Source organism: Hippocampus zosterae, chromosome 9 (genome assembly GCF_025434085.1).
Source record: "Hippocampus zosterae strain Florida chromosome 9, ASM2543408v3, whole genome shotgun sequence".
Lineage (NCBI taxonomy): Eukaryota > Metazoa > Chordata > Actinopteri > Syngnathiformes > Syngnathidae > Hippocampus > Hippocampus zosterae.
The window spans coordinates 24548413-24563723 of NC_067459.1; the positions used below are offsets into that span (position 1 = coordinate 24548413).

At 40.3% G+C, this 15311-nt stretch overlaps 2 protein-coding genes and 1 long non-coding RNA gene across 23 annotated transcripts in view; 1 reads left to right on the forward strand and 2 right to left on the reverse strand.

Annotated features, from left to right (window-relative positions):
* ptprt (protein tyrosine phosphatase receptor type T) overlaps nucleotides 1–15311 on the reverse strand; it is a 149970-nt gene that overhangs the window by 106391 nt on the left and 28268 nt on the right. Inside the window, exons 6-7 of the mRNA XM_052076389.1 lie at nucleotides 14888–15003; nucleotides 14206–14380 (exon numbers count right to left, since the gene is read on the reverse strand). Of these exons, the coding sequence (XP_051932349.1) occupies nucleotides 14206–14380; nucleotides 14888–15003 (291 nt within the window). The remainder of the gene's footprint in view (nucleotides 1–14205; nucleotides 14381–14887; nucleotides 15004–15311) is intronic.
* On the reverse strand, nucleotides 357–13648 carry LOC127607728 (cell surface glycoprotein 1-like). Of its 20 annotated transcripts, XM_052076332.1 has the most exons (16): nucleotides 10630–13648; nucleotides 9988–10110; nucleotides 8974–9051; nucleotides 8526–8597; nucleotides 6720–6791; nucleotides 6264–6341; nucleotides 5817–5888; nucleotides 5370–5441; nucleotides 4914–4991; nucleotides 4020–4091; nucleotides 3564–3641; nucleotides 2670–2741; nucleotides 2214–2291; nucleotides 1320–1391; nucleotides 863–940; nucleotides 357–502 (listed from the first exon to the last, which is right to left on the reverse strand). In XM_052076332.1, the coding sequence occupies exons 2-16, from the start codon at nucleotides 9997–9999 to the stop codon at nucleotides 449–451; spliced, it is 1038 nt and encodes a 345-aa protein (XP_051932292.1). In that variant the 5' UTR covers nucleotides 10000–10110; nucleotides 10630–13648; the 3' UTR covers nucleotides 357–448. The 20 variants fall into 20 exon arrangements, 19 of the variants coding, with proteins under 19 accessions (XP_051932292.1, XP_051932293.1, XP_051932298.1 ...); XM_052076333.1 differs by lacking the exon at nucleotides 10630–13648 and having other exon boundaries at nucleotides 8974–9136; nucleotides 9988–10518; XM_052076338.1 differs by lacking the exons at nucleotides 6264–6341; nucleotides 10630–13648 and having other exon boundaries at nucleotides 9988–10518.
* LOC127607762 (uncharacterized) lies at nucleotides 637–6703 on the forward strand. 2 transcript variants are annotated; one of them, XR_007964138.1, is made up of 4 exons: nucleotides 637–1826; nucleotides 2730–3176; nucleotides 4080–4526; nucleotides 5430–6703. It is a non-coding gene; the product is annotated as an uncharacterized LOC127607762 (long non-coding RNA). The 2 variants fall into 2 exon arrangements; XR_007964139.1 differs by having other exon boundaries at nucleotides 5877–6703.

Consider the following 15311-nt stretch of genomic DNA (forward strand, 5'->3'; position numbering starts at 1 on the left):
CGTGAAACACAGTATCCAACAACAAATATGAAATCCATAATTGACCATCCCACCCTAAATGCACCATTGCTATTGCTTTAGTTAACTTGAACTGAAATGTACCCAGACGTGCTCGCATTTCAATGGACTAGCCATTCATTTCCCTTTTTAATGCAGTTATATCCTGTTGTGGATGTAGTTTTTGATGGACACCCAGCCTCTGTCGTTCAGAGCTGCTGGCTCTGCGTGGAGACAGGACTCACAGCTCGTTTTACCTGAAACTTTATGGCTTGTTATGAAATCAAACATATGTCGCTCAACAGCCTTCACTTCATAATCTGTCCACACGCGTCTCTTATTCCCACCTGTAAAAGAAGGCATTATTTATTAAAAATGGAAAAATAAAATAATCAAAATAAGATATTCCAGGAAATAATGAGAATTTTGAAAATTTGAGAATTTTGAGAATTTATCTCTCATTCCATTCATGGTCTCCAGAGGGTTCAGTCAGGTCACTTGGTGTCTGGAACATAACATTACGGTGTCAAAATATTCAGCATTCTTCATTCTGACCAGTTAAGAAATGAATAAACATTAATTATCATTGAACATTGCTCACGGGAGAGTTTGGGATGAATATACCACACTATAGAAAGTTAACACTGTTCAGTTCTGTGGACATTCGAACACAGGCTCTCCAGAGTTAAGTCCAGACAAAAATCATATCACCTGAAACACACTCCGGTTTTTAAGGTCTGAAGAAATATGAGGACATGACGACTGAAATCATGGAGAGTCCATGTTTCTGATTTATAACTTCTCCTGTGTTTGTCAAAGAAAGCTGAAAACTCAAACCTAGTATATAATGATAAGACGTAGTAACCTGTTGTAAGGAAGAAGTGGATCTTCCACTCCTTTCTTGATCTTCAAAAGGTTTCATCAGGATCGGAACACTTGGTGTCTACAACATAGCAACAGTGCAGTGTCAGAAATATTCAAATTTATTCATCCTGATTAGTTAATAAATGAATAAACATTGTTATTCATTGAACATCGCTCACAGGAGGGTTTGGGATTAATATAAGACACTATAGAAAGTTAACACTGTTCAGCTCTGTGTAACAGCAATATGGGGACATTCGAACACAGGCTCTCCAGAGTTAAGTCCAGACAAAAATCATATCACCTGAAACACACTCCGGTTTTTCAGGTCTAAAGAAATATGAGGACATGACGACTGAAATCATGGAGAGTCCATGTTTCTGATTTATAACTTCTTCTGTGTTTGTCAAAGAAAGCTGAAAACTCAAACCTAGTATATCATGACAAGAAGTAGTAACCTGTTGTAAGGATGAAGTGTGTCTATCATTCCATTCATGGTCTCCAGAGGGTTCAGTCAGGTCACTTGGTGTCTGCAACATAACATTACGGTGTCAAAATATTCAGCATTCTTCATTTTGACCAGTTAAGAAATGAATAAATATTAATTATCATTGAACATTGCTCACGGGAGAGTTTGGGATGAATATACCACACTATAGAAAGTTAACACTGTTCAGTTCTGTGGAACAGCAATATGGGGACATTCGAACACAGGCTCTCCAGAGTTAGGTTAAGACAAAAGTCATGTCACCTGAAACACACTGAGGTTTTTCAGGTCTGAAGAAATATGAGGACATGACGACTGAAATTATGGAGAGTCTATGTTTCTGACTTATAACTTCTCCTGTGTTTGTCAAAGAAAGCTGAAAACTCAAACCTAGTATATCATGATAAGAAGTAGTAACCTGTTGTAAGAATGAAGTGGATCTCTCACTCCATTCATGGTCTCCAGAGGGTTCAGTCAGGTCACTTGGTGCCTGCAACATAACATTACGGTGTCAACATATTCAGCATTCTTCATTCTGACCAGTTAAGAAATGAATAAATATTAATTATCATTGAACATTGCTCACGGGAGAGTTTGGGATGAATATACCACACTATAGAAAGTTAACACTGTTCAGTTCTGTGGAACAGCAATATGGGGACATTCGAACACAGGCTCTCCAGAGTTAGGTTAAGACAAAAGTCATGTCACCTGAAACACAGTCAGGTTTTTCAGGTCTCAAGAAATATGAGGACATGACGACTGAAATCATGGAGAGTCCATGTTTCTGATTTATAACTTCTCCTGTGTTTGTCAAAGAAAGCTGAAAACTCAAACCTAGTATATCATGATAAGAAGTAGTAACCTGTTGTAAGGATGAAGTGGATCTCTCACTCCATTCTTGGTTTCCAGAGGGTTCAGTCAGGTACCTGTCACTTGATGTCTGCAACATAACAACATTACGGTGTCAAAAGTTTCAGCATTCTTCATTCTGACCAGTTAAGAAATGAATAAACATTATTTCTCATTGAACATTGCCCACAGGAGAGTTTGAGAATAATGTACCACACTATAGTAAGTTAACACTGTTCAGCTCTGAGTAACAGCAATATGGGGACATTCGAACACAGGCTCTCCAGAGTTAGGTTAAGACAAAAGTCATGACACCTGAAACACACTCAGGTTTTTCAGGTCTGAAGAAATATGAGGACATGACGACTGAAATCATGGAGAGTCTATGTTTCTGACTTATAACTTCTCCTGTGTTTCTCAAAGAAAGCTGAAAACTCAAACCTAGTATATCATGATAAGAAGTAGTAACCTGTTGTAAGGATGAAGTGGATCTCTCACTCCATTCTTGGTTTCCAGAGGGTTCAGTCAGGTCACTTGGTGTCTGCAACATAACATTACGGTGTCAAAAGTTTCAGCATTCTTCATTCTGACCAGTTAAGAAATGAATAAATATTAATTATCATTGAACATTGCTCACGGGAGAGTTTGGGATGAATATACCACACTATAGAAAGTTAACACTGTTCAGTTCTGTGGAACAGCAATATGGGGACATTCGAACACAGGCTCTCCAGAGTTAGGTTAAGACAAAAGTCATGTCACCTGAAACACACTCAGGTTTTTCAGGTCTGAAGAAATATGAGGACATGACGACTGAAATCATGGAGAGTCTATGTTTCTGACTTATAACTTCTCCTGTGTTTGTCAAAGAAAGCTGAAAACTCAAACCTAGTATATCATGATAAGAAGTAGTAACCTGTTGTAAGAATGAAGTGGATCTCTCACTCCATTCATGGTCTCCAGAGGGTTCAGTCAGGTCACTTGGTGCCTGCAACATAACATTACGGTGTCAACATATTCAGCATTCTTCATTCTGACCAGTTAAGAAATGAATAAATATTAATTATCATTGAACATTGCTCACGGGAGAGTTTGGGATGAATATACCACACTATAGAAAGTTAACACTGTTCAGTTCTGTGGAACAGCAATATGGGGACATTCGAACACAGGCTCTCCAGAGTTAGGTTAAGACAAAAGTCATGTCACCTGAAACACAGTCAGGTTTTTCAGGTCTCAAGAAATATGAGGACATGACGACTGAAATCATGGAGAGTCCATGTTTCTGATTTATAACTTCTCCTGTGTTTGTCAAAGAAAGCTGAAAACTCAAACCTAGTATATCATGATAAGAAGTAGTAACCTGTTGTAAGGATGAAGTGGATCTCTCACTCCATTCTTGGTTTCCAGAGGGTTCAGTCAGGTACCTGTCACTTGATGTCTGCAACATAACAACATTACGGTGTCAAAAGTTTCAGCATTCTTCATTCTGACCAGTTAAGAAATGAATAAACATTATTTCTCATTGAACATTGCCCACAGGAGAGTTTGAGAATAATGTACCACACTATAGTAAGTTAACACTGTTCAGCTCTGAGTAACAGCAATATGGGGACATTCGAACACAGGCTCTCCAGAGTTAGGTTAAGACAAAAGTCATGACACCTGAAACACACTCAGGTTTTTCAGGTCTGAAGAAATATGAGGACATGACGACTGAAATCATGGAGAGTCTATGTTTCTGACTTATAACTTCTCCTGTGTTTCTCAAAGAAAGCTGAAAACTCAAACCTAGTATATCATGATAAGAAGTAGTAACCTGTTGTAAGGATGAAGTGGATCTCTCACTCCATTCTTGGTTTCCAGAGGGTTCAGTCAGGTCACTTGGTGTCTGCAACATAACATTACGGTGTCAAAAGTTTCAGCATTCTTCATTCTGACCAGTTAAGAAATGAATAAATATTAATTATCATTGAACATTGCTCACGGGAGAGTTTGGGATGAATATACCACACTATAGAAAGTTAACACTGTTCAGTTCTGTGGAACAGCAATATGGGGACATTCGAACACAGGCTCTCCAGAGTTAGGTTAAGACAAAAGTCATGTCACCTGAAACACACTCAGGTTTTTCAGGTCTGAAGAAATATGAGGACATGACGACTGAAATCATGGAGAGTCTATGTTTCTGACTTATAACTTCTCCTGTGTTTGTCAAAGAAAGCTGAAAACTCAAACCTAGTATATCATGATAAGAAGTAGTAACCTGTTGTAAGAATGAAGTGGATCTCTCACTCCATTCATGGTCTCCAGAGGGTTCAGTCAGGTCACTTGGTGCCTGCAACATAACATTACGGTGTCAACATATTCAGCATTCTTCATTCTGACCAGTTAAGAAATGAATAAATATTAATTATCATTGAACATTGCTCACGGGAGAGTTTGGGATGAATATACCACACTATAGAAAGTTAACACTGTTCAGTTCTGTGGAACAGCAATATGGGGACATTCGAACACAGGCTCTCCAGAGTTAGGTTAAGACAAAAGTCATGTCACCTGAAACACACTCAGGTTTTTCAGGTCTCAAGAAATATGAGGACATGACGACTGAAATCATGGAGAGTCCATGTTTCTGATTTATAACTTCTCCTGTGTTTGTCAAAGAAAGCTGAAAACTCAAACCTAGTATATCATGATAAGAAGTAGTAACCTGTTGTAAGGATGAAGTGGATCTCTCACTCCATTCTTGGTTTCCAGAGGGTTCAGTCAGGTACCTGTCACTTGATGTCTGCAACATAACAACATTACGGTGTCAAAAGTTTCAGCATTCTTCATTCTGACCAGTTAAGAAATGAATAAACATTATTTCTCATTGAACATTGCCCACAGGAGAGTTTGAGAATAATGTACCACACTATAGTAAGTTAACACTGTTCAGCTCTGAGTAACAGCAATATGGGGACATTCGAACACAGGCTCTCCAGAGTTAGGTTAAGACAAAAGTCATGACACCTGAAACACACTCAGGTTTTTCAGGTCTGAAGAAATATGAGGACATGACGACTGAAATCATGGAGAGTCTATGTTTCTGACTTATAACTTCTCCTGTGTTTCTCAAAGAAAGCTGAAAACTCAAACCTAGTATATCATGATAAGAAGTAGTAACCTGTTGTAAGGATGAAGTGGATCTCTCACTCCATTCTTGGTTTCCAGAGGGTTCAGTCAGGTCACTTGGTGTCTGCAACATAACATTACGGTGTCAAAAGTTTCAGCATTCTTCATTCTGACCAGTTAAGAAATGAATAAATATTAATTATCATTGAACATTGCTCACGGGAGAGTTTGGGATGAATATACCACACTATAGAAAGTTAACACTGTTCAGTTCTGTGGAACAGCAATATGGGGACATTCGAACACAGGCTCTCCAGAGTTAGGTTAAGACAAAAGTCATGTCACCTGAAACACACTCAGGTTTTTCAGGTCTGAAGAAATATGAGGACATGACGACTGAAATCATGGAGAGTCTATGTTTCTGACTTATAACTTCTCCTGTGTTTGTCAAAGAAAGCTGAAAACTCAAACCTAGTATATCATGATAAGAAGTAGTAACCTGTTGTAAGGATGAAGTGGATCTCTCACTCCATTCATGGTCTCCAGAGGGTTCAGTCAGGTCACTTGGTGTCTGCAACATAACATTACGGTGTCAAAATATTCAGCATTCTTCATTCTGACCAGTTAAGAAATGAATAAATATCAATTATCATTGAACATTGCTCACGGGAGAGTTTGGGATGAATATACCACACTATAGAAAGTTAACACTGTTAAGTTCTGTGGAACAGCAATATGGGGACATTCGAACACAGGCTCTCCAGAGTTAGGTTAAGACAAAAGTCATGTCACCTGAAACACACTCAGGTTTTTCAGGTCTCAAGAAATATGAGGACATGACGACTGAAATCATGGAGAGTCCATGTTTCTGATTTATAACTTCTCCTGTGTTTGTCAAAGAAAGCTGAAAACTCAAACCTAGTATATCATGATAAGAAGTAGTAACCTGTTGTAAGGATGAAGTGGATCTCTCACTCCATTCTTGGTTTCCAGAGGGTTCAGTCAGGTACCTGTCACTTGATGTCTGCAACATAACAACATTACGGTGTCAAAAGTTTCAGCATTCATCATTCTGACCAGTTAAGAAATGAATAAACCTTATTTCTCATTGAACATTGCTCACAGGAGAGTTTGGGAATAATGTACAACACTATAGTAAGTTAACACTGTTCAGCTCTGAGTAACAGCAATATGGGGACATTCGAACACAGGCTCTCCAGAGTTAGGTTAAGACAAAAGTCATGACACCTGAAACACACTCAGGTTTTTCAGGTCTAAAGAAATATGAGGACATGACGACTGAAATCATGGAGAGTCCATGTTTCTGATTTATAACTTCTGCTGTGTTTGTCAAAGAAAGCTGAAAACTCAAACCTAGTATATCATGATAAGAAGTAGTAACCTGTTGTAAGAATGAAGTGGATCTCTCACTCCATTCATGGTCTCCAGAGGGTTCAGTCAGGTCACTTGGTGTCTGCAACATAACATTACGGTGTCAAAATATTCAGCATTCTTCATTCTGACCAGTTAAGAAATGAATAAATATCAATTATCATTGAACATTGCTCACGGGAGAGTTTGGGATAAATATACCACACTATAGAAAGTTAACACTGTTCAGTTCTGTGGAACAGCAATATGGGGACATTCGAACACAGGCTCTCCAGAGTTAGGTTAAGACAAAAGTCATGTCACCTGAAACACACTCAGGTTTTTCAGGTCTGAAGAAATATGAGGACATGACGACTGAAATCATGGAGAGTCTATGTTTCTGACTTATAACTTCTCCTGTGTTTGTCAAAGAAAGCTGAAAACTCAAACCTAGTATATCATGATAAGAAGTAGTAACCTGTTGTAAGGATGAAGTGGATCTCTCACTCCATTCTTGGTTTCCAGAGGGTTCAGTCAGGTACCTGTCACTTGATGTCTGCAACATAACAACATTACGGTACAAAAGTTTCAGCATTCATCATTCTGACCAGTTAAGAAATGAATAAACATTATTTCTCATTGAACATTGCTCACAGGAGAGTTTGGGAATAATGTACAACACTATAGTAAGTTAACACTGTTCAGCTCTGAGTAACAGCAATATGGGGACATTCGAACACAGGCTCTCCAGAGTTAGGTTAAGACAAAAGTCATGACACCTGAAACACACTCAGGTTTTTCAGGTCTACAGAAATATGAGGACATGACGACTGAAATCATGGAGAGTCCATGTTTCTGATTTATAACTTCTGCTGTGTTTGTCAAAGAAAGCTGAAAACTCAAACCTAGTATATCATGACAAGAAGTAGTAACCTGTTGTAAGGATGAAGTGTATCTATCATTCCATTCATGGTCTCCAGGGTGTTCAGTCAGGTCACTTGGTGTCTGCAACATAACATTACGGTGTCAAAATATTCAGCATTTTTCATTTTGACCAGTTAAGAAATGAATAAATATTAATTATCATTGAACATTGCTCACGGGAGAGTTTGGGATGAATATACCACACTATAGAAAGTTAACACTGTTCAGTTCTGTGGTACAGCAATATGGGGACATTCGAACACAGGCTCTCCAGATGTTAGGTTAAGGCAAAAGTCATGTCACCTGAAACACACTCGGGTTTTTCAGGTCTAAAGAAATATGAGGACATGACGACTGAAATCATGGAGAGTCCATGTTTCTGATTTATAACTTCTCCTGCGTTTGTCAAAGAACATTGAAAATTCAAACCTAGTATATCATGATAAGAAGTAGTAACCTGTTGTAAGGATGAAGTGGATCTCTCACTCCATTCTTGGTTTCCAGAGGGTTCAGTCAGGTACCTGTCACTTGATGTCTGCAACATAACAACATTACGGTGTCAAATGTTTCAGCATTCTTCATTCCAACCAGTTAAGAAATGAATACATATTAATTATCATTGAACATTGCTCACGGGAGAGTTTGGGATGAATATACCACACTATAGAAAGTTAACACTGTTCAGTTCTGTGGAACAGCAATATGGGGACATTCGAACACAGGCTCTCCAGAGTTAGGTTAAGACAAAAGTCATGTCACCTGAAACACACTCAGGTTTTTCAGGTCTGAAGAAACATGAGGACATGACGACTGAAATCATGGAGAGTCTATGTTTCTGATTTAGAACTTCTCCTGTGTTTGTCAAAGAAAGCTGAAAACTCAAACCTAGTATATCATGATAAGAAGTAGTAACCTGTTGTAAGGATGAAGTGGATCTCTCACTCCATTCATGGTCTCCAGAGGGTTCAGTCAGGTCACTTGGTGTCTGCAACATAACATTACGGTGTCAAAATATTCAGCATTCTTCATTTTGACCAGTTAAGAAATGAATAAATATTAATTATCATTGAACATTGCTCACGGGAGAGTTTGGGATGAATATACCACACTATAGAAAGTTAACACTGTTCAGTTCTGTGGTACAGCAATATGGGGACATTCGAACACAGGCTCTCCAGATGTTAGGTTAAGGCAAAAGTCATGTCACCTGAAACACACTCGGGTTTTTCAGGTCTAAAGAAATATGAGGACATGACGACTGAAATCATGGAGAGTCCATGTTTCTGATTTATAACTTCTCCTGTGTTTGTCAAAGAAACCTGAAAACTCAAACCTAGTATATCATGATAAGAAGTAGTAACCTGTTGTAAGGATGAAGTGGATCTCTCACTCCCTTCTTGGTCTCCAGAAGGTTCAGTCAAGATCCCGTCACTTGGTGTCTGCAACATAACACCATTACGGTGCCATTACGGGACATTCGAACACAGGCTCTCCAGTGTTAGGTCCAGACAAAAGTCATTTCACCTGATCACACTCAGGTTTTTCAGCAACATTACAGTATCAGAAATATTCTAAAAAGTATTCTACAGTAACTGGGAAGTATGAGGGCATGACTGAAATCATGAAAATCAACATTATAGCAACCATAGAGTGTCAGAAATATGTCGTAGTTACATGACTTTTGAATAAATTAAACTTCATACACAGCACAAGCCGGCTCTTTATGGTAGTTACCACTGTACAGCTCTTATAGCTAACAATTTCAGGACAACAGACATGACTGAGTTCAAATAATAAAGACAACACCCGAAACATACTCTTTCAGACTAAAACAATGTAATGACTGAAAAATAATTCCGGTGACCATTCGTTGTTTTCAACTAAGTAGAGACTTTTGATGGGCAGTACAAATTGCTGATAAAAATGTGGATTTGTCAAACAGCTACCACAGCCTTCTTCAAACAGGTGAAATAAGCATTATGAAGGAAGTTTAAAGGCATCTAATTTTCCTCGACTATTACGGATGGTATGTGTTTTTATGAATTGTGATATTTGGTGAAGCACAATATTTTAACAGAAGCCGAATAATTTCTATTTCTATTTTTTCATTCCAAGATATTCCTAGTTCTACATGGCAATACAATATTCTCAATAATTGAATGATAATGGCTGCTAAACATTTTCTTCAAAAGTACTTCAATTATTTTTGCTCCAATATGATCAATGGCATAAAAAATATGCTGTTTATTGTGACATTTTTGGGGTAAATACAATGTACAAATAAAATCTGTCACTGTGACAGGCTTTGGTTGCAGCTCTTGTCATGTGCTTGCGGTAGCCATAAGAATTAGATAGCAGGTAGATTGATAGCATACCTTTATAATCATTGATCCACTGGGCTTTCAAACAAGGCTTGTTGACTCCAGATAAAAGGAGCAGCCTCAGATTCAGGGCTCAGTCTGGTTCTTCTTTGTGACATTATCACCACCAGTAAACATCTACAATGGAAAGTGAGAAGAAGTCAGCCAGACAAGCAAGCACAATATTATGGCAGCACTTATTTTGGCTCAAAAAGTACTGAGCCAAAGGAATATTATTTTCTTCCTCAAAAATACAAAAATTCATTTCATCAAACATTTGCTGGTCAGACTAATAGATTCGGGCAAACCATTTGTCAGGCAGATAACAATGTAAAATTAAAATAGAGTAACACAATATTGTCTTGACCAAATGTACCAACAAAGCTGAATTCTGCTATAATTTCATTGCAAACGTTTGTTTGTTTTTTTCATTGAAACAGTGTACAATTGAATCAGCACAAGAATAAACAGTGTAAATACACCGGGCTTAGCGTAAATGCTAGAAGTGCCTGGCCCACTTTCATTAGGCTACCTGTACTAACTAATTTAAATTAACTGCAATTGAATAAAACAAATACTGCACTGAAATAAACATATGGTACCAAAACCAAGTTCCACAGACTGTGTTGTTAAAGATTTAGAAAAGTTTTCCAGAACCTTGCCTGCAGGACATGTCCACATTACTTTTACTGAAAGCTTATTAGCATGCTAACGATCGAGCTAGCTAGCTAGCTAGCTGTCTTATTGAATGATATTACCTTTGGTGGGCACTGTTAAACACGGTTATATTGAACAACTTCTATGTTACGGTAAGATAAATGAAAAGGAATTGCTTACCCGATGGTCATCCACGCGTGGTCGTGTTTGAGAGTAGGATTGTCTGGCTGCTTCACATGTTGGATTTTGTGTGACTGCTAATTGATGTGACTTATCAGGACGAGGGCGGGGAAAATGTGTGAGTCAGTCCGAAAAAGATGACATTTGAGGTCCTGCACAATGACGTCACTGAAAGTGTGTTAAAAGTGTGTTAAGTACCGAAGTTGGCCACTAGTTTTCCAAATGAAAAGTGAGTCGAAAGTTAAACACACTTAAACACACAATTTCTGAAAATTGTGCTCTTTCAGGACATCACTTATTTTTGGTGTGGGAGTATCCTCGTGAGCTCTAGAGTAGTGTAGAGTGCGTGGAAATATGAGGACGCGAAAAATGTCCTCATTTTTCCACAGGTCCTCATTGTGAAGGTGTGTTATCATAAAATTGTCCTGAGATGTCATGAATACAAACGCACACACACACACACACACACACACACACACACACACACACACACACACATGCACGCAAACACACATAGCTAGCCTCTTTGGCATGGTCACACCTGAGTGCTCTAAAGACTAATTAACCCTGACTTCACTTAGCCACACAGGAGTACGAACAGACACACACACACACACACACACACACACACGCACACACACACACACGTTGATTTTAATGCTTAAGGACACCCACAGGTGCATACATCTCAAAAATCTAAAGTTAGCATTGGAATCTGAAAAAAAAAAACACAAATGTTGCCAAAGGGATGATAACAGAGGAGCCAGATTTAGCAGCGCGTCCATGCATGCAGACACACACACACACACACACACGCACACACACACACACACACAAACACACACACGCAAATATACGAGAGGCTTCAAGAGGGTGGGTGCGTTTGTGCGATATTGTTCACTGATGGCATCATGGACTATTTCCCCTGGCACAACGCATGGCTAACAACACCTGAGCTTCGCAGGCACACACACACACACACACACACACACACACACACGCATACACACTAAAACATACACACATACTGCATGAGTGTGTCTCATGCTAACAGATGGTAATGACAGTTTGGGTCCCTGAACTCATCAGAACGTGACACGCTCGCGGGTACACATGCGTGTAGACACACGAAAGCACACACACACACACACGCACACAAACACGCACACACACTCCAACTGCCTCCAAATTCAAACATCTTTTGTGGCCATTAAAGGGTTAAAGTTATAATTCAAAGCAAATATGCAGATAGAACAGAACACGGTTGAACAGTAAAGCTTATCCTTTTTCATGACATCAGTGAGGCCAAGCTCCGCCCACACGCAACAGCCGAAGCTCAAATGCGTGACAATTGAGCCTTGTCCATCTGTCTAGCGTCCGCGTTTCAAATTTGGTAGCGATCCGAAAAAAAAAAAAATCTTTCCGAGGAGTTCGTCTTTGAAGGGCACCTGGAAATGGACAAAAGGACCCGAAAATGGCAACCGAGACATTTTGGGGGGGGGTTTACTCATGATCAACCAATGACATGCTGCCAAGTCCCAAGGACTCATTTTGGCATTCGCCATGAAAAAGATATTACTTTGAAGGGAAAGTCAAGTCAAACACTTTCTCAACAATGATATGCGCCCCAATTCGTCCAAATGCGGTATTATGATGAATATTGAGTTTTTGGTACATGAATGAAGCATAAAAATCCGCCTGTTTTGATCCAGCTCAGGAGGCGGCCATTTTGTACAGCCACTTCTTGTCCACTTAAAATGACATCACAGTGCCAGGTAGACTCAGGTCTCACCTGTTTCCCCGAGTTTGCTCATGTGATGTTGGTAAGCTGAGCCAGCCCGACACGGGGATGTCATTTTTTTAATTGGCAGCGAGTGGCGAGGCCAAGTCAAAATGGCCGCCGCCTGAGATGGAACATCATGTTTCGACTCTGGGCGCAAAAGAACAAATTGTAAGGAAAAGTTTGACAATTATTATTGGCTTGTTTTGTTCCTGCTCGGAAGCAACGCGTCAAGATGGAGGCTCAGCATTATCGAGTAGCGAGGCGGGAGGGGGCGGGACACGGGATGTCATTACAGCTGACTGCGAGCGATCGTCGCGCCGCCGTAATTCCATCAGCGGCCGCGCAACAACATTATGAGCCCGCGACCTCCTCGCCGCATCAATAAGTCGCTCGGCAGGATGCTTCCTGTTGGGAAGATTCTGTTCCTGCTTTATTGAGCAGCCAGGAGATGACATTTGAGGCCTTTTCATTTGACGACAGCCTCTCTGCGTGCGTTCAAGGGAATATATTACGTCAAATGGACTATTTGATGGGTTGTACACAAAAGCTTGTGCGTCTGGAGTGCCTGCAAACATGGCAGGGGGGAAATTAAACAACCAAACGGACCTTTTGTTGTCTTATTTTGGAAATGTCCCTGAGCGAGAGATGCTGAATTTCAAGCTAGGGTTGCAGAGGGCTGTAAAATGTCTTAGCCATGCAACAATGAACAACTATCCACAACTTTTATAATAATCGATGAATCAACTCAAAAAAAGCCTCAACTCCAATCATCCTTCCGCAACAAAATGACTGCAAATGCCATTCGGCTGTCGCAGGCTCACACACAAAGAACCAAATTTTATCCTGAGATGACACTAAGGTCCACAAAAAAAAAAAAAAAATTAATTAAAAAACCAGGGCGGCCCGGTAGTCCAGTGGTTAGCACGTGGGCTTCACAGTGCAGAGGTACCGGGTTCGATTCCAGCTCCGGCCTCCCTGTGTGGAGTTTGCATGTTCTCCCTGGGCCTGTGTGGGTTTTCTCCGGGTGCTCCGGTTTCCTCCCACATTCCAAAAACTTCTGTGTGCCCTGCGATTGGCTGGCAACCGATTCAGGGTCTCCCCCGCCTACTGCCCGGAGACAGCTGGGATAGGCTCCAGCCCCCCCCCCCCCCCCCCCCCCCCCCGCGACCCTAGTGAGGATCAAGCGGCTCGGAAGATGAATGAATGAATGAATGACACTATGGTCCACAATTTTTTTTTTAATTTAAAAACCAAAAGGCCCAGGTACGTTTTATCCAGAGAGGAGACTGAGGGCAACCAGAAAATGGATTGCTGCAGTCAAGTGGACCCTGAGAGCACTAAGAGCAATTCGTCTTTGTACCACCGCGGTACAAAGACAAATTTGAACCTGAGTTTGGACAAAAGGCAAGGAAAAAAAAAAAAAGCGCTGAAAAGCATTTTATCCTGAGGTGAGACTCAGGGCATGCCCCAAAAAATGGAGCACGGCAGCCAAGTAGAGACTGTGGACGAGACGGAGGGTCCTTTTTTATCTTTTGGGTGTTTTGACAATGTCTATGTGAAGAAGACGTGTTTGAAATGTTACAAAAGGACGTAAGAAAAGGAAGCGGTCTTACCTTTGACGATCAGGTCGGCGTAGTTGGAGACCCCAGAGCCCCCGTCAGTGCGGATGACGCATCGGTAGCGACCGGTGCCGCGCTGCGACGTGTCGCCCACGCTGACGGTGGACGAGAAGCGGCGGTGGTTGACCACCCGCGTCACCATCAGGGCCGTGTCTTTGCCGTTCCACTGCTGAGCGCGGCACACGCGGAACAAGCGTTAGCCGCATTAGCGAGCAAAGCTAACGTAGCAAATGCCAGAAGAAGTCACACACGCTGGGCCTCTTTTTCACGCTTTTTTGACAGCAAGCACACTGCTGTCACCATTTGACACATGTATTTATTTCTTTCTTTATGTATATTTTATTATTTGCTTTTCGTTTATTTAATTTTGTCCCGGATTTGACATGTTCGGAATGCTGTGCTTCTTTTTCGGGCTTTTGTTACATTATTACAAATTATACATTATTTTATTTATTTATTTTTGTTGTATTTTTTCTTATCTTATTTGATGTAGTTTTTAACATTGTACTCGTGATTTTAACTGCTTGTTGTAAGGTGTCCTTGAGTTTCTAGAAAGGCGCCCACAAATAAAATGTATTATTATTATTATTATTATTAGGAAATATGTAACTGTATCTCGTTGAAAATAAACAACTAAATAAAAAGAACAAGTTGGTGACAAGCCAGACGTACGAACCTGCAGCCAGAGTTTATCGTGTTGAGACCACTTGCCCCCCGCCGTGCACTGGAAGGAGGCATTTTGACCCACGTTGACCTCCACGTTCTGAAGACGCAGGAAGTGAGGCGCCTTTCCTGAAAGCGCAAAAAAAAAAAAAAAAACCCAAACGTGCTCAATGACATCAAACGCGCGGCGGATTCTAACGGCGGTCATTAGTGGTGCGCAGAACATTCCAGATGGCGCACTGTAAGTAAGATGCATGAGACAAGTATACACAAAGTATGACGAACATTAGAGCTGCGTACAACATTGAATAAGATGTTAGATGCTAATTTAGTGTTGTACACGTTAACTATGAAGCGCATGATTAAATCTGAGGTGTACAGACTTTAAATTGGATGTAATTGTACAAAACATTAAACCTCGTTTAAATATGTCACAC